This window comes from Oncorhynchus mykiss, chromosome 14 (assembly GCF_013265735.2).
Source record: "Oncorhynchus mykiss isolate Arlee chromosome 14, USDA_OmykA_1.1, whole genome shotgun sequence".
Classification (NCBI taxonomy): Eukaryota; Metazoa; Chordata; class Actinopteri; order Salmoniformes; family Salmonidae; genus Oncorhynchus; species Oncorhynchus mykiss.
The window spans coordinates 38,899,982-38,926,622 of NC_048578.1; the positions used below are offsets into that span (position 1 = coordinate 38,899,982).

General features: G+C 47.2%; 1 protein-coding gene across 5 annotated transcripts in view; it reads right to left on the reverse strand.

Moving 5' to 3' along the window:
- Positions 1–26,641, reverse strand: part of LOC110489233 (catenin alpha-1) — a 224,576-nt gene that overhangs the window by 155,892 nt on the left and 42,043 nt on the right. For 2 of the 5 annotated variants that reach the window (XM_036943519.1, XM_036943518.1), the window contains exons 5-7: positions 25,652–25,771; positions 20,707–20,832; positions 20,317–20,460 (exon numbers count right to left, since the gene is read on the reverse strand). In XM_036943519.1, coding sequence (XP_036799414.1) covers positions 20,317–20,460; positions 20,707–20,832; positions 25,652–25,771 — 390 coding nt within the window. Of the gene's footprint in view, positions 1–18,387; positions 18,416–18,512; positions 18,579–19,808; positions 19,941–20,316; positions 20,461–20,706; positions 20,833–25,651; positions 25,772–26,641 lie in introns of those variants that run through there. The other 3 variants (XM_036943520.1, XM_036943521.1, XM_036943522.1) reach the window with 3 other exon arrangements.

The window sequence follows — 26,641 nt, forward strand, 5'->3', positions numbered from 1 at the left end:
AGTGAAAGAATACGCTGCTATTGTTTGAGGAGAGCGCACAATTATGAACTTGAAAATGTATGAGTAAACCAATTAGGCAGTCTTGATACATATTGAAAAAATATGCAATAGTTCATTGGATCAGTCTGAAATGTTGCACATACACTGCTGCCATCTAGTGGCCAAAGTCAAAATTGTGCCTTGGCTGGAATAATACATAATGGCCTTTTGCATTTCAAAGATGGTGGTACAACAACAAAAAAAAAACTCATGTTTTTTTTCTTTGTATCATCTTTTACCAGATCTATTGTGTTATATTCTCCTACATTAATGTCACATGTCCACAAACGTCAAAGTGTTTCCTTTCAAATTGTATCAATAATTTGCATATCCTTGCTTCAGGTTCTGAGCTGCAGGCAGTTAGATTTGGGAGTGTCATTTAAGGTAAAAATGTAAAAAATAGTTTTTAAATAAATAAATAAATGGCCAGATCCAGATGAGGCTTGTCACGACAAGACTATTTACACAAATCACGTGTTGGTTAAATAGCCTACAGGAAGACTAATTCATATTTTAATATGCTATTCTGTAGTCTATAGACTTTTTTTAAACTATTCCAGAAGCTGTTAAATGAAACCTGTCGTTTATTTATATATTATTTATTAATTTATTATGTATTATTTTTTATTTTTTATTTATTTATTATTTATTATTATTTATTTAAACAGCTGAATATCAACTGTCTGGGTGTCACGAAGACGAAACCCGCACAACGGATTGGTGCGAGGTGACAAAATTGCTCTAATTAAGCCCAGTCACCAGACAAAATGTCTCAACTCGGAAGAGAGAGAACAGTTTTGATGGCAATTAATTGAAACAAGGGAAAATACCAGCTTTCCAGCGCTGTGGGATTTATTTCTCAACAACATTTCTTCCCACTTTCCAATTGGCAGCATTTCACAATCTGAATGTCTGGCACAGGAAAAAAAAAAAGTAACCACGGGATTTGCATTTTGGCAAGTTGAAAGAACAAACAGTAGGCCGCGGTCATATTCACACTAATTATAAACAACATCACTATTTTATTAGTGCCAGTGGGATTTTATCGGGGTCAAACAAGCAACACTATGCTATTTAGTCTGATCTAGCTAATGATTCGCCCACTGGGTTAAACCACCAAGATGCTCCAGCCAATGCAGCCGCCATGCTACATCAGACAGGTGACTGTGCAGCCGTCATGCTACATCAGACAGGTGACTGTGCAGCCTCCATGCTACATCAGACAGGTGACTGTGCAGCCTCCATGCTACATCAGACCGGTGACTGTGCAGCCTCCATGCTACATCAGACAGGTGACTGTGCAGCCTCCATGCTACATCAGACAGGTGACTGTGCAGCCTCCATGCTACATCAGACAGGTGACTGTGCAGCCTCCATGCTACATCAGACAGGTGACTGTGCAGCCTCCATGCTACATCAGACAGGTGACTGTGCAGCCTCCATGCTACATCAGACAGGTGACTGTGCAGCCTCCATGCTACATCAGACAGGTGACTGTGCAGCCTCCATGCTACATCAGACAGGTGACTGTGCAGCCTCCATGCTACATCAGACAGGTGACTGTGCAGCCTCCATGCTACATCAGACAGGTGACTGTGCAGCCTCCATGCTACATCAGACAGGTGACTGTGCATCCTCCATGCTACATCAGACAGGTGACTGTGCAGCCTCCATGCTACATCAGACAGGTGACTGTGCAGCCTCCATGCTACATCAGACAGGTGACTGTGCAGCCTCCATGCTACATCAGACAGGTGACTGTGCAGCCTCCATGCTACATCAGACAGGTGACTGTGCAGCCTCCATGCTACATCAGACAGGTGACTGTGCAGCCTCCATGCTACATCAGACAGGTGACTGTGCAGCCTCCATGCTACATCAGACAGGTGACTGTGCAGCCTCCATGCTACATCAGACAGGTGACTGTGCAGCCTCCATGCTACATCAGACAGGTGACTGTGCAGCCTCCATGCTACATCAGACAGGTGACTGTGCAGCCTCCATGCTACATCAGACAGGTGACTGTGCAGCCTCCATGTTACATCAGACAGGTGACTGTGCAGCCTCCATGCTACATCAGACAGTTTATGGTTGGCTGCATTATAAAAAGGTAGTTTGCCCAGGCTGCAAAAGAAACGTGAAATCACCCACAATTGAAATTCAGTGTGCATAACGTGCTTTCCTGTGATCTTGGCCCGTGCCAGTAATTTCTCATTCGGGCCAGTAGTTTTCACTTGGTACTGGCCCAGAGTGCCACTGGCAAATGTACCCGAATGTGAAGCCCTGAGATGAGGTGCCACGGAGTGAGTCACTGTAGACGCAGAGGGAGAAGAAAAGAGAGCAATCTTCACCTGTTACAAAGTCCTTTCCACTGCCATATCACAGTTTAAAACATTCAACTATTCAGATGTTGCAATTCTGGGTTTATTAGTTAGCCCATCCCACACACACACTCTCTCTCTCTCCCCCCCCCACCCACCATCACGTCTGAGAACCTCCGCTTGCGTGTCACGTCGCCATGGCAACGTGTTCCGTGTGTGTGTGTTCGTCAATGACTCACACCCTGAAAGTTGCATCGGCGGTGCTTGAAATTAGGTACCGTGGACCCAGAGAGGGAAGTGGAATAAACAGAGACGGAGCTGAAATAGAACTAAATAACTTTGTGCATGGTCACCAGGAAATTACTGATGCATAAGATCTGAGGTGCTGCTGCTATAATGACATGCTTCTGCTCTTCTCCCCCGCCCATCCTATCCTCTCCCCCTCCCATCCTATCCTCTCCTCTCCCCCTCCCATCCTATCCCCTCCCATCCTCTCCTCTCCCCCTCCCATCCTCTCCTCTCCCCCTCCCATCCTCTCCTCTCCCCCTCCCATCCTCTCCTCTCCCCCTCCCATCCTCTCCTCTCCCCCTCCCCTCTCCCCCTCCCATCCTCTCCTCTCCCCCTCTCCTCTCCCCCTCCCATCCTCTCCTCTCCCCCTCCCATCCTCTCCTCTCCCCCTCCCATCCTCTCCTCTCCCCCTCCCATCTCCCCCTCCCATCCTCTCCTCCATCTCACATGTCACCTTTCATTTATCTGGCTCTTTTTATACACATGCCATCTGAGCTGTGGAGAGTAACGCCTCTTCCTTTATCAAACCAATGCACTTCCTCCCACTGCACCTCAGCCTGGAGAGAAGAGGGGCAGACACACCAGAGAACAACCCATCAATCGACCAAAGTCTGGTTAAGACCTGAAGGAGTGATTTTGCCACTGACCAGCCTGCTTGAGGAGAACTGATGGAGAACACTACACTGGCTTCTCTTCACTGGGAACATGCCCCTTCACTGGGGACAGTTGGGGGGGTGAAGAGGTCCTTCACTGGACTCCTCCCAGGGGACAGTTGGGGGGGGGGGGGGGGAACGACTGCTTGACATACACACTTAGGGTGGAAAGAGTAATGTTAGAAACCCACATTCACAGTGATGGTTTGAAACGTGTGGAGAAAGCATTGCCGACTGTGCTTATCCGATTGCTTAAAAAGAAAAAAGACACACGACACAGCATGCATATCGAAGGACACTGAAGAACGGTTGAAAAGGCGAGAGCTCGGTCCCGATCCATCGGGATAATGATGTTGGACGGCTGGTGTGAGGGAGGAAGTGTGTGTGGACGTTTACAACGGTACTCCCTCTAGGCAGAGGACGTATTGGATACGTCTAACCATATATTATACATCAATATGAAACCTAACGCATGCATTAAGGAGGTAGCAGCTACAGGGCTGAAACCTAACACATTCATTAAGGACGTATTGGATACGTCTAACCATATATTATACATCAATATGAAACCTAACGCATTAAGGAGGTAGCAGCTACAGGGCTGAAACCTAACACATTCATTAAGGAGGTAGCAGCTACAGGGCTGAAACCTAACGCATTCATTAAGGAGGTAGCAGCTACAGGGCTGAAACCTAACGCATTCATTAAGGACGTATTGGATACGTCTAACCATATATTATACATCAATATGAAACCTAACGCATTCATTAAGGAGGTAGCAGCTACAGGGCTGAAACCTAACGCATTCATTAAGGACGTATTGGATACGTCTAACCATATATTATACATCAATATGAAACCTAACGCATGCATTAAGGACATATTGGATACGTCTACCCATATATTATACATCAATATGAAACCTAACGCATTCATTAAGGACGTATTGGATACGTCTAACCATATATTATACATCAATATGAAACCTAACGCATTCATTAAGGACATATTGGATACGTCTACCCATATATTATACATCAATATGAAACCTAACGCATGCATTAAGGACGTATTGGATACGTCTACCCATATATTATACATCAATATGAAACCTAACGCATGCATTAAGGAGGTAGCAGCTACAGGGCTGAAACCTAACACATTCATTAAGGTGGTAGCAGCTACAAGGCTGAAACCTAACGCATTCATTAAGGAGGTAGCAGCTACAGGGCTGAAACCTAATGCATGCATTAAGGAGGTAGCAGCTACAGGGCTGAAACCTAACGCATGCATTAAGGAGGTAGCAGCTACAGGGCTGAAACCTAACGCATGCATTAAGGAGGTAGCAGCTACAGGGCTGAAACCTAACGCATTCATTAAGGAGGTAGCAGCTACAGGGCTGAAACCTAACGCATTCATTAAGGTGGTAGCAGCTACAGGGCTGAAACCTAACGCATTAAGGAGGTAGCAGCTACAGGGCTGAAACCTAACGCATTCATTAAGGTGGTAGCAGCTACAGGGCTGAAACCTAACGCATTAAGGAGGTAGCAGCTACAGGGCTGAAACCTAACGCATTCATTAAGGAGGTAGCAGCTACAGGGCTGAAACCTAACGCATTCATTAAGGAGGTAGCAGCTACAGGGCTGAAACCTAACGCATTAAGGAGGTAGCAGCTACAGGGCTGAAACCTAACGCATTTTTTTTTTTTTTTTTTTTTTTTTTCACCTTTATTTAACCAGGTAGGCTAGTTGAGAACAAGTTCTCATTTGCAACTGCGACCTGGCCAAGATAAGGCATAGCAGTGTGAACAGACAACACAGAGTTACACATGGAGTAAACAATTAACAAGTCAATAACACAGTAGAAAAAAGGGGAGTCTATATATACATTGTGTGCAAAAGGCATGAGAAGGTAGGCAAATAATTACAATTATGCAGATTAACACTGGAGTGATAAATGATCAGATGGTTATGTACAGGTAGAGATTGGTGTGCAAAAGAGCAGAAAAATAAAATAAATAAATAAAAACAGTATGGGGATGAGGTAGGTGAAAATGGGTGGGCTATTTACCAATAGACTATGTACAGCTGCAGCGATCGGTTAGCTGCTCGGATAGCAGATGTTTGAAGTTGGTGAGGGAGATAAAAGTCTCCAACTTCAGCGATTTTTGCAATTCGTTCCAGTCACAGGCAGCAGAGAACTGGACTGCATTAAGGAGGTAGCAGCTACAGGGCTGAAACCTAACGCATTAAGGAGGTAGCAGCTACAAGGCTGAAACCTAACGCATTCAATAAGGTGGTAGCAGATACAGGGCTGAAACCTAACGCATTAAGGAGGTAGCAGCTACAGGGCTGAAACCTAACGCATTCATTAAGGAGGTAGCAGCTACAAGGCTGAAACCTAACGCATTCATTAAGGTGGTAGCAGCTACAAGGCTGAAACCTAACGCATTCATTAAGGTGGTAGCAGCTACAGGGCTGACACCTAACGCATTCATTAAGGAGGTAGCAGCTACAGGGCTGAAACCTAACGCATGCATTAAGGAGGTAGCAGCTACAGGGCTGAAACCTAACGCATGCATTAAGGAGGTAGCAGCTACAGGGCTGAAACCTAACGCATGCATTAAGGAGGTAGCAGCTACAGGGCTGAAACCTAACGCATGCATTAAGGAGGTAGCAGCTACAGGGCTGAAACCTAACGCATTCATTAAGGAGGTAGCAGCTACAGGGCTGACACCTAACGCATTCATTAAGGAGGTAGCAGCTACAGGGCTGACACCTAACGCATTCATTAAGGAGGTAGCAGCTACAAGGCTGAAACCTAACGCATTCATTAAGGTGGTAGCAGCTACAGGGCTGAAACCTAACGCATTCATTAAGGTGGTAGCAGCTACAGGGCTGAAACCTAACGCATTAAGGAGGTAGCAGCTACAGGGCTGAAACCTAACGCATTAAGGAGGTAGCAGCTACAGGGCTGAAACCTAACGCATTAAGGAGGTAGCAGCTACAGGGCTGAAACCTAACGCATTAAGGAGGTAGCAGCTACAAGGCTGAAACCTAACGCATTCAATAAGGTGGTAGCAGATACAGGGCTGAAACCTAACGCATTAAGGAGGTAGCAGCTACAGGGCTGAAACCTAACGCATTCATTAAGGAGGTAGCAGCTACAAGGCTGAAACCTAACGCATTCATTAAGGTGGTAGCAGCTACAAGGCTGAAACCTAACGCATTCATTAAGGTGGTAGCAGCTACAGGGCTGAAACCTAACGCATTCATTAAGGTGGTAGCAGCTACAAGGCTGAAACCTAACGCATTCATTAAGGTGGTAGCAGCTACAGGGCTGAAACCTAACGCATTCATTAAGGTGGTAGCAGCTACAGGGCTGAAACCTAACGCATTAAGGAGGTAGCAGCTACAGGGCTGAAACCTAACGCATTAAGGAGGTAGCAGCTACAGGGCTGAAACCTAACGCATTAAGGAGGTAGCAGCTACAAGGCTGAAACCTAACGCATTCAATAAGGTGGTAGCAGCTACAAGGCTGAAACCTAACACATTCATTAAGGTGGTAGCAGCTACAAGGCTGAAACCTAACGCATTCATTAAGGTGGTAGCAGCTACAAGGCTGAAACCTAATGCATTAAGGAGGTAGCAGCTACAGGGCTGAAACCTAACACATTCATTAAGGAGGTAGCAGCTACAGGGCTGAAACCTAACGCATTCATTAAGGTGGTAGCAGCTACAAGGCTGAAACCTAACGCATTCATTAAGGTGGTAGCAGCTACAGGGCTGAAACCTAACACATTCAATAAGGAGGTAGCAGCTACAAGGCTGAAACCTAACACATTCATTAAGGTGGTAGCAGCTACAAGGCTGAAACCTAACGCATTCATTAAGGTGGTAGCAGCTACAAGGCTGAAACCTAATGCATTAAGGAGGTAGCAGCTACAGGGCTGAAACCTAACGCATTCAATAAGGAGGTAGCAGCTACAAGGCTGAAACCTAACACATTCATTAAGGTGGTAGCAGCTACAAGGCTGAAACCTAACGCATTCATTAAGGTGGTAGCAGCTACAAGGCTGAAACCTAATGCATTAAGGAGGTAGCAGCTACAAGGCTGAAACCTAACGCATTCATTAAGGAGGTAGCAGCTACAGGGCTGAAACCTAACGCATTCATTAAGGTGGTAGCAGCTACAGGGCTGAAACCTAACGCATTCATTAAGGAGGTAGCAGCTACAGGGCTGAAACCTAACGCATTCATTAAGGAGGTAGCAGCTACAAGGCTGAAACCTAACGCATTCATTAAGGTGGTAGCAGCTACAGGGCTGAAACCTAATGCATTAAGGAGGTAGCAGCTACAGGGCTGAAACCTAACGCATTCATTAAGGAGGTAGCAGCTACAAGGCTGAAACCTAACGCATTCAATAAGGTGGTAGCAGCTACAGGGCTGAAACCTAACGCATTAAGGAGGTAGCAGCTACAGGGCTGAAACCTAACGCATTCATTAAGGAGGTAGCAGCTACAGGGCTGAAACCTAATGCATTAAGGAGGTAGCAGCTACAGGGCTGAAACCTAACGCATTCATTAAGGAGGTAGCAGCTACAAGGCTGAAACCTAACGCATTCATTAAGGAGGTAGCAGCTACAAGGCTGAAACCTAACGCATTCATTAAGGAGGTAGCAGCTACAAGGCTGAAACCTAACGCATTAAGGAGGTAGCAGCTACAGGGCTGAAACCTAACGCATTCATTAAGGAGGTAGCAGCTACAGGGCTGAAACCTAACGCATTCATTAAGGTGGTAGCAGCTACAGGGCTGAAACCTAATGCATTAAGGAGGTAGCAGCTACAGGGCTGAAACCTAACGCATTCATTAAGGTGGTAGCAGCTACAGGGCTGAAACCTAATGCATTAAGGTGGTAGCAGCTACAGGGCTGAAACCTAACGCATTCATTAAGGAGGTAGCAGCTACAAGGCTGAAACCTAACGCATTCATTAAGGAGGTAGCAGCTACAAGGCTGAAACCTAACGCATTCATTAAGGTGGTAGCAGCTACAGGGCTTAATATGGACAACGTTTGGAATAAGGTCTTCTCTGACACAATAATGAAGTGTTTTTTGTGCAGTCTGTCTCGGACCAGACATCTCTTACAGGACTTCCAAGTTGGTGTTCGAAATGGTACCCTATACCGTAACGGCAAAAGTCAAAAGTAGTGCACTACATAGGGAATGAGGTGCCAATTGGTACACAGCCCAGGTTAGGTAGCAGTCCGTCAACCTTGTTGTGTGCTATACTTCCTGAAGCTTAAGAAAAACTTGAGATGTGTTTTACAGAGAAATCTTTCCCTTCTGTGGTTCAGACCATGTGGTTCAGGACTTACAAGTTTACATCCCAAATGGCACCCTTTTCCCTATATAGTGCACTATTTTTGACTAGGGCCCATAGGGAATAGGGTGCCATTCATGGTAGTTTGGTGAGGTCTAACCCAAGGGACAGTTTTGGGGGAACCAAAAGAGCCTGAGGCCTGGAGGAGAACCACAATCTACAAAGCGTTAAAAGTTTAAGTTTAAGTGTGTAACTCTTTACAAAGAAGGTGGGATTAGCAAGGAACCATGTCCCTTCCCGCCTAGACAGAAGAGACCCGAGAGGAACCCTGTCCCTCCCCGCCTAGACAGAAGAGACCCTGTCCCTCCCCGTCTAGACAGAAGAGACCGAGAGGAACCCGTCTAGACAGAAGAGACCGAGAGGAACCCGTCTAGACAGAAGAGACCGAGAGGAACCCGTCTAGACAGAAGAGACCGAGAGGAACCCGTCTAGACAGAAGAGACCGAGAGGAACCCGTCTAGACAGAAGAGACCGAAAGGAACCCCGTCCATCCCCGTCTAGACAGAAGGGACCGAGAGGAACCCGTCTAGACAGAAGAGACCCGAGAGGAACCCTGTCCCTCCCCGTCTAGACAGGAGAGACCCGAGAGGAACCCGTCAAGACAGAAGAGGCCACATACTTCATGACAGTTGTAAAGCTATTACGCAGCTGGAGAGGAGCATGCATACTCATGTCCTTGTCTGTCACATCCCCAAAAAATACTAACATAGAATTCTCCTTTGTGTGGGTACTAACTACAGACAAATACGAATGTGAAACAGATTTGATCAATATTCATAAGTCCGTAGGGCCAAAGCCTTGGCATGCAGACAGAACACACTCCACCCCATGTTCTATTCGTTGGCACTGCAGACAGAGAGAGAGAGAGAGAGAGATAGAGAGAGAGAGATAGAGAGAGCGAGCCAGACAAACTGCAGCCAACTTGGACTCAGTGCAGATCAGACTCCCTGGCTGGGTCTGTACTACCTGGACTAAAAGGAGGAATCTCACATGTACTTTATATGGACCAACTGAACTCCTCAGGAGGTGGATGAAGTCCCATACCTCATAGCAGGGCAGAGGGGGGGGGCACAGGAACATACAGGAAGAGGACTAATTAGTGGTGGTATTCTTTTTATATATTTTTTTCTCCCGCTCTACCATCTGGGGTCACTACCGCTGCCATCTGGGGTCACTACCGCTGCCATCTGGGGTCACTACCGCTGCCATCTGGGGTCACTACCGCTGCCATCTGGGGTCACTACCGCTGCCATCTGGGGTCACTACCGCTGCCATCTGGGGTCACTACCGCTGCCATCTGGGGTCACTACCGCTGTCATCTGGGGTCACTACCGACCACCGCTGTCATCTGGGGTCACTACCGCTGTCATCTGGGGTCACTACCGCTGTCATCTGGGGTCACTACCGCTGTCATCTGGGGTCACTACCGCTGTCATCTGGGGTCACTACCGACCACCGCTGCCATCTGGGGTCACTACCGCTGCCATCTGGGGTCACTACCGACCACCGCTGTCATCTGGGGTCACTACCGCTGTCATCTGGGGTCACTACCGACCACCGCTGCCATCTGGGGTCACTACCGACCACCGCTGTCATCTGGGGTTACCAACCAGAGCCATATACAGTGCATTCAGAAAGTAGTCAGACCCCTTGACTTCATCCACTTGGTTTTACAACAGCCTTATAAAACAATAGTTTTCCCCCCTCAATCTACACACAATAACCCCCCCCCCCCCCCCCCCAAAAAAATTCTAACCAAAAACAGGTCTAAAATAACACATCTTGACACTCCCTCTCGTCCCTTTGTAAATATGTCTGTAAAGCTTTACAGCTGTTGACATGTTATCCTGTGTGTTTGATTGAATTCAGTCCAGGAAGCCTTGTAATCCAGGATTGGATCAGATTAATAATGCCGACCCCCAAAACAAACCTAGAAGATTTGAATCTCAGGGTTTCAGATGGTAACAAAATCCCTGATTGTTCATTTGGTTGTCATAAACAGGGCCTCAACTTCAAATCTAACCTTTTGCCAATAAAGTTAATTGAATATTTTTGATTTCAACCCCCCCCCCCCCCCTACACAAAAAAAAATGTTTTACTGGTGTCCTGAAATACACAGAAGAAACCCCTACAGGCTCTGGTCTAAAGTAGTGCATTATAAATGAAGGGTTCCATTTTTGGACAGACTCCTTCTGATAGAGCAAGTAGAAGCTTTTCTGTTGGGCCTGGCACTGTGGAGAGAAGAGTTAAGATGGAAAGTACCAAGAGTCATGTATTTATAGTTGGGCCAATGTGGTTTCAGCATTATGATACATTTACATGACAACATTCTAATGGCAGCCATGTTAGCTCCCAATTAGCATTAGCATGACATGGCAGAGACTTTTTCCTGCTGTTGTAATCCTTCAGAGGGCCGTTTAAGTGTGTGTCGCTTATGTCCAAACAGTATAAACAAATAAATATGTAGAAAAGACAACGTTCCCATCATTTCCTTTCAACAATATAATATTTGAGAACTAACAAATCACCTAAATATAACCTAGACCGAGAATAAAAATTCCCAAAACAATTAATTTAGCATTATTCATTTAGTTATTATGCTAGAACAAAATAACACTGATTTATCCATTGTAAAAATGCATAGAATTGCAGGAAATTAGCTTTAAAATAATAGTTTCTCTCGGCTGCATGGAGAAAATCCCAGAATTGCAGGAAATTGGTTTACATGCTATAGTTAACATAAATAACCGCAACGAAACAATGTCAACGATTTTACAGTTCATAAGGAAATCCAGTCAATTGAACCGCATTCATTGGGCCTTAATCTATGGATTTCACATGACCGGGCAGGGACGCAGCCAATCAGAGTTTCTCCCACAAAACGGCTTTATTACAGACAGTAATACTCAATTTCATCATCTCTCTGGGTGGCTGGTCTCAGATACTCCTCAGTCTCATCATCTCTCTGGGTAGCTGGTCTCAGATACTCCTCAGTCTCATCATCTCTCTGGGTGGCTGGTCTCAGATACTCCTCAGTCTCATCATCTCTCTGGGTGGCTGGTCTCAGATACTCCTCAGTCTCATCATCTCTCTGGGTGGCTGGTCTCAGATACTCCTCAGTCTCATCATCTCTCTGGGTGGCTGGTCTCAGATACTCCTCAGTCTCATCATCTCTCTGGGTGGATGGTCTCAGATACTCCTCAGTCTCATCATCTCTCTGGGTGGCTGGTCTCAGATACTCCTCAGTCTCATCATCTCTCTGGGTGGCTGGTCTCAGATACTCCTCAGTCTCATCATCTCTCTGGGTGGCTGGTCTCAGATACTCCTCAGTCTCATCATCTCTCTGGGTGGCTGGTCTCAGATACTCCAGTCTCATCATCTCTCTGGGTGGCTGGTCTCAGATACTCCTCAGCCTCATCATCTCTCTGGGTGGCTGGTCTCAGATACTCCTCAGTCTCATCATCTCTCTGGGTGGCTGGTCTCAGATACTCCTCAGTCTCATCATCTCTCTGGGTGGCTGGTCTCAGATACTCCTCAGTCTCATCATCTCTCTGGGTGGCTGGTCTCAGATACTCCTCAGTCTCATCATCTCTCTGGGTGGCTGGTCTCAGATACTCCTCAGTCTCATCATCTCTCTGGGTGGCTGGTCTCAGATACTCCTCAGTCTCATCATCTCTCTGGGTGGCTGGTCTCAGATACTCCTCAGTCTCATCATCTCTCTGGGTGGATGGTCTCCGATACTCCTCAGTTTCATCATCTCTCTGGGTGGCTGGTCTCAGATACTCATCAGTCTCATCATCTCTCTGGGTGGCTGGTCTCAGATACTCCTCAGTCTCATCATCTCTCTGGGTGGCTGGTCTCAGATACTCATCAGTCTCATCATCTCTCTGGGTGGCTGGTCTCAGATACTCCTCAGTCTCATCATCTCTCTGGGTGGCTGGTCTCAGATACTCCTCAGTTTCATCATCTCTCTGGGTGGCTGGTCTCAGATACTCCTCAGTCTCATCATCTCTCTGGGTGGCTGGTCTCAGATACTCCTCAGCCTCATCATCTCTCTGGGTGGCTGGTCTCAGATACTCCTCAGTCTCATCATCTCTCTGGGTGGCTGGTCTCCGATACTCCTCAGTCTCATCATCTCTCTGGGTGGCTGGTCTCAGATACTCATCAGTCTCATCATCTCTCTGGGTGGCTGGTCTCAGATACTCCTCAGTTTCATCATCTCTCTGGGTGGCTGGTCTCAGATACTCCTCAGTCTCATCATCTCTCTGGGTGGCTGGTCTCAGATACTCCTCAGTCTCATCATCTCTCTGGGTGGCTGGTCTCAGATACTCCTCAGTCTCATCATCTCTCTGGGTGGCTGGTCTCAGATACTCCTCAGTCTCATCATCTCTCTGGGTGGCTGGTCTCAGATACTCCTCAGTCTCATCATCTCTCTGGGTGGCTGGTCTCAGATACTCATCAGTCTCATCATCTCTCTGGGTGGCTGGTCTCAGATACTCCTCAGTTTCATCATCTCTCTGGGTGGCTGGTCTCAGATACTCCTCAGTCTCATCATCTCTCTGGGTGGCTGGTCTCAGATACTCCTCAGTCTCATCATCTCTCTGGGTGGCTGGTCTCAGATACTCCTCAGTCTCATCATCTCTCTGGGTGGCTGGTCTCAGATACTCCTCAGTCTCATCATCTCTCTGGGTGGCTGGTCTCAGATACTCCTCAGTCTCATCATCTCTCTGGGTGGCTGGTCTCAGATACTCCTCAGTCTCATCATCTCTCTGGGTGGCTGGTCTCAGATACTCCTCAGTCTCATCATCTCTCTGGGTGGCTGGTCTCAGATACTCCTCAGTCTCATCATCTCTCTGGGTGGCTGGTCTCAGATACTCCTCAGTCTCATCATCTCTCTGGGTGGCTGGTCTCAGATACTCCTCAGTCTCATCATCTCTCTGGGTGGCTGGTCTCAGATACTCCTCAGTCTCATCATCTCTCTGGGTGGATGGTCTCAGATACTCCTCAGTCTCATCATCTCTCTGGGTGGCTGGTCTCAGATACTCCTCAGTCTCATCATCTCTCTGGGTGGCTGGTCTCAGATACTCCTCAGTCTCATCATCTCTCTGGGTGGCTGGTCTCAGATACTCCTCAGTCTCATCATCTCTCTGGGTGGCTGGTCTCAGATACTCCAGTCTCATCATCTCTCTGGGTGGCTGGTCTCAGATACTCCTCAGCCTCATCATCTCTCTGGGTGGCTGGTCTCAGATACTCCTCAGTCTCATCATCTCTCTGGGTGGCTGGTCTCAGATACTCCTCAGTCTCATCATCTCTCTGGGTGGCTGGTCTCAGATACTCCTCAGTCTCATCATCTCTCTGGGTGGCTGGTCTCAGATACTCCTCAGTCTCATCATCTCTCTGGGTGGCTGGTCTCAGATACTCCTCAGTCTCATCATCTCTCTGGGTGGCTGGTCTCAGATACTCCTCAGTCTCATCATCTCTCTGGGTGGCTGGTCTCCGATACTCCTCAGTCTCATCATCTCTCTGGGTGGCTGGTCTCAGATACTCCTCAGTCTCATCTCTCTGGGTGGCTGGTCTCAGATACTCATCAGTCTCATCATCTCTCTGGGTGGCTGGTCTCAGATACTCCTCAGTCTCATCATCTCTCTGGGTGGCTGGTCTCAGATACTCCTCAGTCTCATCATCTCTCTGGGTGGCTGGTCTCAGATACTCCTCAGTCTCATCATCTCTCTGGGTGGCTGGTCTCAGATACTCCTCAGTCTCATCATCTCTCTGGGTGGCTGGTCTCAGATACTCCTCAGTCTCATCATCTCTCTGGGTGGCTGGTCTCCGATACTCCTCAGTCTCATCATCTCTCTGGGTGGCTGGTCTCAGATACTCCTCAGTCTCATCATCTCTCTGGGTGGCTGGTCTCAGATACTCCTCAGTCTCATCATCTCTCTGGGTAGCTGGTCTCAGATACTCCTCAGTCTCATCATCTCTCTGGGTGGCTGGTCTCAGATACTCCTCAGTCTCATCATCTCTCTGGGTGGCTGGTCTCAGATACTCCTCAGTCTCATCATCTCTCTGGGTGGCTGGTCTCAGATACTCCTCAGTCTCATCATCTCTCTGGGTGGCTGGTCTCAGATACTCCAGTTTCATCATCTAGCCCTGCTAGAGTTGCCCCGGTCAATTGTAAAGCGAAAACGTCTAGGAGAAACAACGGCTCAGCCTCAAAAGTGGTAGTCAACACAAGCTCACAGAACAAGAAAATCTTCTGCCACTACCGAGTTCCAACTGCCTCTGGAAACGGCAACACAATAACTGTTTGTCAGGAGCTTCATGAAATGGGTTTCCATGACCTAGCAGCCTCACACAAGCCTAAGATCACCATGTGCAATGCCAAGTCGGCTGGACTGGTGTAAAACTCCCCGCCATTGGACTATGGAGCAGTGGAAACGCGTTCTCTGGAGTGTTGAATCACGCGTTTAACCATCTGCCAGTCTGACGTAAAAATCTGGGTTTGGTGGATGACGGGAGAACGCTACCGCACCCAAAGCGTAGTGCCAACTGTAACGTTTGGTGGAGGAGGAATAATGGTCTGGGGCTATTTTTCATGGTTCGGGCCCCTTAGTTCCAGTGAAGGGAAATCTTAATGCTACAGCATACAATGACATTCTAGACCATTCTGTGCTTCCAACTTTGTGGCAACAGTTTGGGGATGGCCTTTTCCTGTTTCATCATGACAATGCCCCCCGTGCACAAAGTGAGGTTGAAATGTTTTGTCGAGATCGGTGTGGAAGAACTTGACTGTCCTGCACAGAGCCCTGACCTCAACCCCATCAAACACCTTTGGGATGAATTGGAACGCCGACTGCGAGCCAGGACTTATCGCCCAACATCAGTGCCTGACCACACTAATGCGCTTATGGCTGAATGGAAGCAAGACCCAACAGCAATGTTCCAACATCTAGTGGAAAGCCTCCCCAGAAGAGTGGAGGCTGTTATAGCAGCAATGTTCCAACATCTAGTGGAAAGCCTTCCCAGAAGAGTGGAGGCTGTTATAGCAGCAATGTTCCAACATCTAGTGGAAAGCCTTCCCAAAAGAATGGAGGCTGTTATAGCAGCAATGTTCCAACATCTAGTGGACAGCCTCCCCAGAAGAGTGGAGACTGTTATAGCAGCAATGTTCCAACATCTAGTGGAAAGCCTTCCCAGAAGAGTGGAGGCTGTTATAGCAGCAATGTTCCAACATCTAGTGGAAAGCCTTCCCAGAAGAATGGAGGCTGTTATAGCAGCAATGTTCCAACATCTAGTGGACAGCCTCCCCAGAAGAGTGGAGGCTGTTATAGCAGCAATGTTCCAACATCTAGTGGAAAGCCTTCCCAGAAGAGTGGAGGTTGTTATAGCAGCAATGTTCCAACATCTAGTGGAAAGCCTTCCCAGAAGAGTGGAGGTTGTTATAGCAGCAATGTTCCAACATCTAGTGGAAAGCCTTCCCAGAAGAGTGGAGGCTGTTATAGCAGCAATGTTCCAACATCTAGTGGAAAGCCTTCCCAGAAGAATGGAGGCTGTTATAGCAGCAATGTTCCAACATCTAGTGGACAGCCATCCCAGAAGAGTGGAGGCTGTTATAGCAGCAATGTTCCAACATCTAGTGGAAAGCCTTCCCAGAAGAGTAGGCTGTTATAGCAGCAATGTTCCAACATCTAGTGGAAAGCCTTCCCAGAAGAGTGGAGGCTGTTATAGCAGCAATGTTCCAACATCTAGTGGACAGCCTCCCCAGAAGAGTGGAGGCTGTTATAGCAGCAATGTTCCAACATCTAGTGGAAAGCCTTCCCAGAAGAGTGGAGGCTGTTATAGCAGCAATGTTCCAACATCTAGTGGAAAGCCTTCCCAGAAGAGTGGAGACTGTTATAGCAGCAAAGGGGGGTGGACCAACTCCATATTAACGCACATGATTTTGGAATGAGATGTTCGACGAGCAGGGTTGGGGGTTAGATTTGGACATGTAGTGTACTTTCTCACAAAAACAAAAAAAGGAGGGAGAAACGAGAGAAAGAGAGTTTCCATTTGGGTTGATCTGCAGACATTACATCCCCTCACAGGCTGGGCCCTATTCCCTCCCAAACAGCACCCTACTCCCTATGGGTCCTGGTCAAAAGTAGTGCACTAAGTAAAGACTAGAGTACCATTTGGATTGATCTGCAGACACTACAGTGGTAACATCCCCTCACAGGCTGGGCCCTATTCCCTCCCAAACAGCACCCTACTCCCTATACTGTGCACTACTTTTGACCAAAGCTCTATGGGATTCCCTACTCCCTATGGGCCCTGGTAAAAAAAAGTAATGCACTACGTAGAGACTAGAGTACCATTCGGGATGCAAAATGGAGGGGGTTGCTTTGATCTGTTGTAGTGGTCGCTTTAGTTCTCCGGCAGCAGTAGAGATGAGGACTAGCAGATACCATTGTGACAGAGAAATGAGGACTAGCCGATACCATTGTGACAGAGAAATGAGGACTAGCAGATACCATTGTGACAGAGAAATGAGGACTAGCCGATACCATTGTGACAGAGAAATGAGGACTAGCCGATACCATTGTGACAGAGAAATGATGACTAGCTGATACCATTGTGACAGAGAAATGAGGACTAGCTGATACCATTGTGACAGAGAAATGATGACTAGCTGATACCATTGTGACAGAGAAATGAGGACTAGTTGATACCATTGTGACAGAGAAATGAGGACTAGCCGATACCATTGTGACAGAGAAATCACTACAATGGGTTCTATGTAAATGGTCCTATTTAAAATGAGACACACTGGGAAGGGGAAGAGAATTGTAAATGTTATCTCTGTATGAAAAACACAAATGTGCTCCGAAAGCAAAAACAGTCAAGAACAGGCACTGCTCTGCTGGTGTCTAAGTGGAACCCTGTTCCCTATTGACTACACAATAGGCCCCGGTCGAAAGCAGTGCACTATATAGGAAATAGGGTGCTGTTTGGGACACACACTGAATGAGTTGGTAAATAGAAAGGAATAATGTCATGGTTTTTGTGTGGTGGTGGTGGGGGGGGGGGGGGGGGGGGGGGGTCTACCTGCTTTAAAAACCATTGCATGTATCCAGTGTCATCAGATCAGTTCAGACCAAGGAACTGAGATGAAAGGAACTGAGATGAAAGGAAGAGACAAGACATTTTAGAAGCCACATTATGCCAATATACTTTCCTCTATTAGCGGTCATGAAGGAAGATGAGAGGGCCCCAGAGTAGGGGGAGAGGGGGGCCCCAGAGTAGGGGGAGAGGGGGGCCCCCCAGAGTAGGGGGAGAGGGGGGGCCCCCAGAGTAGGGGGAGAGGGGGGGCCCCCAGAGTAGGGGGAGAGGGGGGGCCCCAGGGTAGAGGCAGAGGGGGGGCCCCAGAGTAGGGGGAGCCCAAGAGTAGGGGGGGCCCAAGAGTAGGGGGAGAGGGGGGGCCCAAGAGTAGGGGGAGAGGGGGGGCCCAAGAGTAGGGGGAAAGGGGGGGCCCAAGGGTAGGGGGAGAGGGGGGGCCCCAGAGTAGTGGGAGCGGGGGGCCCCAGAGTAGTGGGAGCGGGGGGCCCCAGAGTAGTGGGAGCGGGGGGCCCCAGACTTGCGTAACCCCGTCCCCCCTAGACTTGCGTAAAAGTTGTTGAGAGCGTAGGCCAGCTCCCTCTCCAAACCCCATCCCTCCTAGACTTACATCAAAGTTGTTGAGAGCGTAGGCCAGCTCTCCTACCTCTTCAAACCCCATCCCTCCTAGACTTACATCAAAGTTGTTGAGCGTAGGCCAGCTCCCTCTCCAAACCCCATCCCTCCTAGACTTACATCAAAGTTGTTGAGAGCGTAGGCCAGCTCTCCTCCCTCTCCAAACCCCATCCCTCCTAGACTTACATCAAAGTTGTTGAGCGTAGACCAGCTCCCTCTCCAAACCCCATCCCTCCTAGACTTACATCAAAGTTGTTGAGAGCGTAGACCAGCTCTCCCTCCTCTTCAAACCCCATCCCTCCTAGACTTACATCAAAGTTGTTGAGAGCGTAGGCCAGCTCTCCTACCTCTTCAAACCCCATCCCTCCTAGACTTACATCAAAGTTGTTGAGCGTAGGCCAGCTCCCTCTCCAAACCCCATCCCTCCTAGACTTACATCAAAGTTGTTGAGAGCGTAGGCCAGCTCTCCTCCCTCTCCAAACCCCATCCCTCCTAGACTTACATCAAAGTTGTTGAGAGCGTAGACCAGCTCTCCTCCCTCTCCAAACCCCATCCCTCCTAGACTTACATCAAAGTTGTTGAGAGCGTAGGCCAGCTCTCCTCCCTCTTCAAACCCCATCCCTCCTAGACTTACATCAAAGTTGTTGAGAGCGTAGGCCAGCTCTCCTCCCTCTTCAAACCCCATCCCTCCTAGACTTACATCAAAGTTGTTGAGAGCGTAGGCCAGCTCCCTCTCCAAACCCCATCCCTCCTAGACTTACATCAAAGTTGTTGAGAGCGTAGGCCAGCTCTGCTCCCTCTCCAAACCCCATCCCTCCTAGACTTACATCAAAGTTGTTGAGAGCGTAGGCCAGCTCTCCTCCCTCTCCAAACCCCATCCCTCCTAGACTTACATCAAAGTTGTTGAGAGCGTAGACCAGCTCTCCTACCTCTTCAAACCCCATCCCTCCTAGACTTACATCAAAGTTGTTGAGAGCGTAGACCAGCTCTCCTACCTCTTCAAACCCCATCCCTCCTAGACTTACATCAAAGTTGTTGAGAGCGTAGGCCAGCTCTCCTCCCTCTCCAAACCCCATCCCTCCTAGACTTACATCAAAGTTGTTGAGAGCGTAGGCCAGCTCCCTCTCCAAACCCCATCCCTCCTAGACTTACATCAAAGTTGTTGAGAGCGTAGACCAGCTCTCCTACCTCTTCAAACCCCATCCCTCCTAGACTTACATCAAAGTTGTTGAGAGCGTAGACCAGCTCTCCCTCCTCTCCAAACCCCATCCCTCCTAGACTTACATCAAAGTTGTTGAGAGCGTAGGCCAGCTCTCCTACCTCTCCAAACCCCATCCCTCCTAGACTTACATCAAAGTTGTTGAGAGCGTAGACCAGCTCTCCTACCTCTCCAAACCCCATCCCTCCTAGACTTACATCAAAGTTGTTGAGAGCGTAGGCCAGCTCTCCCTCCTCTCCAAACCCCATCCCTCCTAGACTTACATCAAAGTTGTTGAGAGCGTAGGCCAGCTCTCCTACCTCTCCAAACCCCATCCCTCCTAGACTTACATCAAAGTTGTTGAGAGCGTAGACCAGCTCCCTCTTCAAACCCCATCCCTCCTAGACTTACATCAAAGTTGTTGAGAGCGTAGGCCAGCTCTCCCTCCTCTCCAAACCCCATCCCTCCTAGACTTACATCAAAGTTGTTGAGAGCGTAGGCCAGCTCTCCCTCCTCTCCAAACCCCATCCCTCCTAGACTTACATCAAAGTTGTTGAGAGCGTAGGCCAGCTCCCTCTCCAAACCCCATCCCTCCTAGACTTACATCAAAGTTGTTGAGAGCGTAGGCCAGCTCCCTCTCCAAACCCCATCCCTCCTAGACTTACATCAAAGTTGTTGAGAGCGTAGGCCAGCTCCCTCTCCAAACCCCATCCCTCCTAGACTTACATCAAAGTTGTTGAGAGCGTAGGCCAGCTCTCCCCCCCCAGCAGGGTGGTTGAAGGCAGCCTCATCCGAGGCGGTAGCCTGGGCAGCATTAGAGATGCCCGAGACGGCATGCTGAAGCTGCTTGTAGATCAGATCACGGTTCGCCTAGAGAATGGAATTAAATTCAAAAAAAAAAATGTTATTTAGGGAAAACTAAAAGATAATAAAATACATTAACAAGATGTGTCTTTGAAGAGCTTTGAGATTCTGTATGTAATGAAATGTGCTATTGAACTTCAATCTATTCTAATTTCATCCCAGAGGATAGCTCTTGAAAGCATTCATTAAAACAGTTTCAAGGAGCACTTAGTGGGCACGGAAATGATTTGAAGACACTGTTCTACTACAGACCTTGTATGCGGCCAGGTCAGGGTGTTGAAGGCAGGCGCGGGAGGCGGTGTAGAGCATGGGGATGTTCCTCTGGAGAACACCGCGGGCAGCCGCCATCCGATCCTTATGGTGAACATCCTTCAACTCCTACAGAGAGAGACACACACAGAGAGAGACAGAGACACACAGAGAGAGACAGAGACACACAGAGAGAGACAGAGACACACAGAGAGACAGAGAGAGACACAGAGAGAGACAGAGAGAGACACACAGAGAGAGAGACAGAGAGAGACACAACGGCATCATTACCATTTCGTTATTTGGAGACCAATACATGGTCTGAGTGACCTAGATTCTCCTTTCTGCGTGTCTGTCTGTCACTCCCCTGCGGTGATACAGCACCGCCATAATCAGGCCATTCCAACAGGCCTCGCCGTACAGCTTAAATGCATAGCTCTGTGCTACTGACTCCCAGCGTTATTTTATGGGAGAGACAGACTGCTGCCTCCCAAATGACATTATTCCACATATAGGGCACTATAGGCCCTACGGTCACTAAGTCAAAAACGCATTATATTAGGGAATGAAATGCAGCCATGAACTAAGCTAAATAAACTGAAGGCTCTGGAACGGAAACCTAAAGTACAAGTATTCATATTATAGTATAGTATTTACATAAAGTAAATCTCATTGTATATAGACTTTTTGTTTTCTTTTGTTCTACATTTATGAAGGGAAGAGAAGAAGAAACCTTCCTGAAATACCCTTTCGTGAGAGAAAGTTACATATCAACTTCCTCTGGAATTGACTGTGTTTGTTTTACTCCATGTGTAACACTGTGTTGTTGTATGTGTCGCACTGCTTTGCTTTATCTTGGCCAGGTCTCAGTTGTAAATGAGAACTTGTTCTCAACTAGTCTACCCAAATAAATAAAGGTGTTCTCATCTAGCCTACCTGGTTAAATAAAGGTGTTCTCAACTAGTCTACCTGGTTAAATAAAGGTGTTCTCAACTGGCCTACCTGGTTAAATAAAGGTGTTCTCAACTAGTCTACCTGGTTAAATAAAGGTGTTCTCAACTAGTCTACCTGGTTAAATAAAGGTGTTCTCAACTAGCCTACCTGGTTAAATAAAGGTGTTCTCAACTAGTCTACCCGGTTAAATAAAGGTGTTCTCAACTAGTCTACCTGGTTAAATAAAGGTGTTCTCAACTGGCCTACCTGGTTAAATAAAGGTGTTCTCAACTAGTCTACCTGGTTAAATAAAGGTGTTCTCAACTAGTCTACCTGGTTAAATAAAGGTGTTCTCAACTAGCCTACCTGGTTAAATAAAGGTGTTCTCAACTAGTCTACCCGGTTAAATAAAGGTGTTCTCAACTAGTCTACCTGGTTAAATAAAGGTGTTCTCAACTAGCCTACCTGGTTAAATAAAGGTGTTCTCAACTAGTCTACCTGGTTAAATAAAGGTGTTCTCAACTAGCCTACCTGGTTAAATAAAGGTGTTCTCAACTAGCCTACCTGGTTAAATAAAGGTGTTCTCAACTAGCCTACCTGGTTAAATAAAGGTGTTCTCAACTAGCCTACCCGGTTAAATAAAGGTGTTCTCAACTAGCCTACCTGGTTAAATAAAGGTGTTCTCAACTGGCCTACCTGGTTAAATAAAGGTGTTCTCAACTAGTCTACCTGGTTAAATAAAGGTGTTCTCAACTAGTCTACCTGGTTAAATAAAGGTGTTCTCAACTAGCCTACCCGGTTAAATAAAGGTGTTCTCAACTAGTCTACCCGGTTAAATAAAGGTGTTCTCAACTAGTCTACCTGGTTAAATAAAGGTGTTCTCAACTAGTCTACCCGGTTAAATAAAGGTGTTCTCAACTAGTCTACCCGGTTAAATAAAGGTGTTCTCAACTAGTCTACCCGGTTAAATAAAGGTGTTCTCAACTAGTCTACCTGGTTAAATAAAGGTGTTCTCAACTAGTCTACCTGGTTAAATAAAGGTGTTCTCAACTGGCCTACCTGGTTAAATAAAGGTGTTCTCAACTAGTCTACCCGGTTAAATAAAGGTGTTCTCAACTAGTCTACCTGGTTAAATAAAGGTGTTCTCAACTAGCCTACCTGGTTAAATAAAGGTGTTCTCAACTAGCCTACCTGGTTAAATAAAGGTGTTCTCAACTAGTCTACCTGGTTAAATAAAGGTGTTCTCAACTAGCCTACCTGGTTAAATAAAGGTGTTCTCAACTAGCCTACCTGGTTAAATAAAGGTGTTCTCAACTAGCCTACCTGGTTAAATAAAGGTGTTCTCAACTGGCCTACCTGGTTAAATAAAGGTGTTCTCAACTAGCCTACCTGGTTAAATAAAGGTGTTCTCAACTAGTCTACCTGGTTAAATAAAGGTGTTCTCAACTAGCCTACCTGGTTAAATAAAGGTGTTCTCAACTAGTCTACCTGGTTAAATAAAGGTGTTCTCAACTAGTCTACCTGGTTAAATAAAGGTGTTCTCAACTGGCCTACCTGGTTAAATAAAGGTGTTCTCAACTAGTCTACCCGGTTAAATAAAGGTGTTCTCAACTAGTCTACCTGGTTAAATAAAGGTGTTCTCAACTAGTCTACCTGGTTAAATAAAGGTGTTCTCAACTAGTCTACCCGGTTAAATAAAGGTGTTCTCAACTAGTCTACCCGGTTAAATAAAGGTGTTCTCAACTGGCCTACCTGGTTAAATAAAGGTGTTCTCAACTAGTCTACCCGGTTAAATAAAGGTGTTCTCAACTAGTCTACCCGGTTAAATAAAGGTGTTCTCAACTAGTCTACCTGGTTAAATAAAGGTGTTCTCAACTAGTCTACCTGGTTAAATAAAGGTGTTCTCAACTAGTCTACCCGGTTAAATAAAGGTGTTCTCAACTAGCCTACCTGGTTAAATAAAGGTGTTCTCAACTAGCCTACCCGGTTAAATAAAGGTGTTCTCAACTAGTCTACCTGGTTAAATAAAGGTGTTCTCAACTAGTCTACCTGGTTAAATAAAAGGCTAAATAAAATAAAAATAAATAAACATTCTGAAATTCCCCGCGGTTTTAAATCTGTTTTTATTTTTTTTGCTCGACTGGACAGGGAAGCCACCGAGATCCAGGCAAGAAGCAACTCCACGGGGAATTATCAACATTTTGAATTGCAATTTGCATTGACTTCCATATTGACAAAACTAAGCTTGGTTTATTCTAAGGTTAACTTTAACACGGTAGCTACGGTCCCGTAAACAACTCAGTCAGCCAGCACGTTTGAGTGAGCACGCAGAATTTTTTTTATTTAGCTAGCTAACGTCACCTAGCTGTGTAGCCTAGATCATAATAGTGACACACTAACGACATTAATTGTACTTTTATATTCGTACAGAAGGAGGTAAACGTTAATTATTGATTACGGTGAAGTTGCTCGATCCTGAAGCATGTTGTTAGCTAGCAGGAGTTTACTGTGAATTGTCAGCTAATTTAAACGTGTACAGACTGCACATACGTGTGGATTGTAGTATTATTTAAAGTGTGTCCTATGGTTTGGTTCCATTATTCAATATTGTAATATTTTCTAAGAAAAAGTTTCTCTGGGCTTGTTAAATTGTGTGCGCTTACCGGCTAGTAGCTACTGTGGTATTTACAGGAAACGTGAGCTACAAAACCAAGACTGTCTTCCTTGCCAGCCACAACAAAACGCAAGGCAGTAACGTGAACTGAAAACAAGAAATCTCCTCAGTCACTCAGCTCCTCAGACTCCATCTCTCGTAGAGGAAATAGGGCCTGGGTTGCTAAGCCACCTAATAACACCCCTCTCCCTCGCTACATCTCTCCACCCTCTGTCACACCATCTCCTTCCCCTCTAACCCAGAAACATCCCGCAGTACAGACCTGACTGCTGTCTCTTGGCAGCCATCTCACTCCCAATCATGCTTGTGTCCCTCTCCAGACAGTCCAGTACATACCTGCTGTCTCACTCCCAACCTCCCCCAATCAGACAGCCCAGTACATACCTGCTGTCTCACTCCCAACCTCCCCCAATCAGACAGCCCAGTACATACCTGCTGTCTCACTCCCAACCTCCCCCAGCCAGACAGTCCAGTACATACCTGCTGTCTCACTCCCAACCTCCCCCAGCCAGACAGTCCAGTACATACCTGCTGTCTCACTCCCAACCTCCCCCAGCCAGACAGTCCAGTACATACCTGCTGTCTCACTCCCAACCTCCCCCAGCCAGACAGTCCAGTACATACCTGCTGTCTCACTCCCAACCTCCCCCATCAGACAGTCCAGTACATACCTGCTGTCTCACTCCCAACCTCCCCCAATCAGACAGTCCAGTACATACCTGCTGTCTCACTCCCAACCTCCACCAGGCAGACAGTCCAGTACATACCTGCTGTCTCACTCCCAACCTCCCCCAATCAGACAGTCCAGTACATACCTGCTGTCTCACTCCCAACATCCCCCAGCCAGACAGTCCAGTACATACCTGCTGTCTCACTCCCAACCTCCCCCAGCCAGACAGTCCAGTACATACCTGCTGTCTCACTCCCAACCTCCCCCAGCCAGACAGTCCAGTACATACCTGCTGTCTCACTCCCAACCTCCCCCATCAGACAGTCCAGTACATACCTGCTGTCTCACTCCCAACCTCCCCCAATCAGACAGTCCAGTACATACTTGCTGTCTCACTCCCAACCTCCCCCATCAGACAGTCAAGTACATACCTGCTGTCTCACTCCCAACCTCCCCCAGCCAGACAGTCCAGTACATACCTGCTGTCTCACTCCCAACCTCCCCCAATCAGACAGTTCAGTACATACCCACTGTCTCACTCCCAACCTCCCCCAATCAGACAGTCCAGTACATACTTGCTGTCTCACTCCCAACCTCCCCCAGCCAGACAGTCCAGTACATACCTGCTGTCTCACTCCCAACCTCCCCCAGCCAGACAGTCCAGTACATACCTGCTGTCTCTTGGCAGCCATCATGTTGAGTTTGTCCACCTCTGGTTTCAGGGCCTTGTACTGTATGCCCAGGTCCTGCTCTGTTCCAGCGTTACGCACCTTCATCAGGTTCTCCTCCACCTAGAGGGGTTACAGAGGAACGCACGGTTTAGACGGGCAGGGTTCTCTGTGCTACTCTATGGATTAGGGTTCTCTGTGCTACTCTATGGATTAGGGCTCTCTGTGCTACTCTATGGATTAGGGCTCTCTGTGCTACTCTATGGATTAGGGCTCTCTGTGCTACTCTATGGATTAGGGCTCTCTGTGCTACTCTATGGATTAGGGCTCTCTGTGCTACTCTATGGATTAGGGCTCTCTGTGCTACTCTATGGATTAGGGCTCTCTGTGCTACTCTATGGATTAGGGCTCTCTGTGCTACTCTATGGATTAGGGTTCTCTGTGCTACTCTATGGATTAGGGTTCTCTGTGCTACTCTATGGATTAGGGTTCTCTGTGCTACTCTATGGATTAGGGTTCTCTGTGCTACTCGATGGATTAGGGTTCTCTGTTCTACTCGATGGATTAGGGTTCTCTGTTCTACTCGATGGATTAGGGTTCTCTACTCTATGGACTGCCTGCACCACTAGCAGAAGTGTATATTTCATTATTGGATTTCCTGTGATATCGTTTAAGGCCAGGCACCACCACCACCTTGAGTATTCTTTGCTCACTAAAATAATCCATCTCTGACACGTTAAATGTTGAATATATATTCAACCATATCGGCAATAGGAGAATGTGTGAGTGAGAGCTGGAAGGAAGGAGAGAATCCCATTCTTCCCTCTATTTGATCATGTTCGGCAGCAGGTTCTGAAAAGCACAATGGGAATATAGCCTTGGGGAACAGCAGGATCAACATTCAGGTTCAACGCTCATTCAGCGTCCTCATATTCAGATCCTATCATGCATTTCATAAGTGTTTTGGCCCAAATGGCACCCTATCCCTTACAT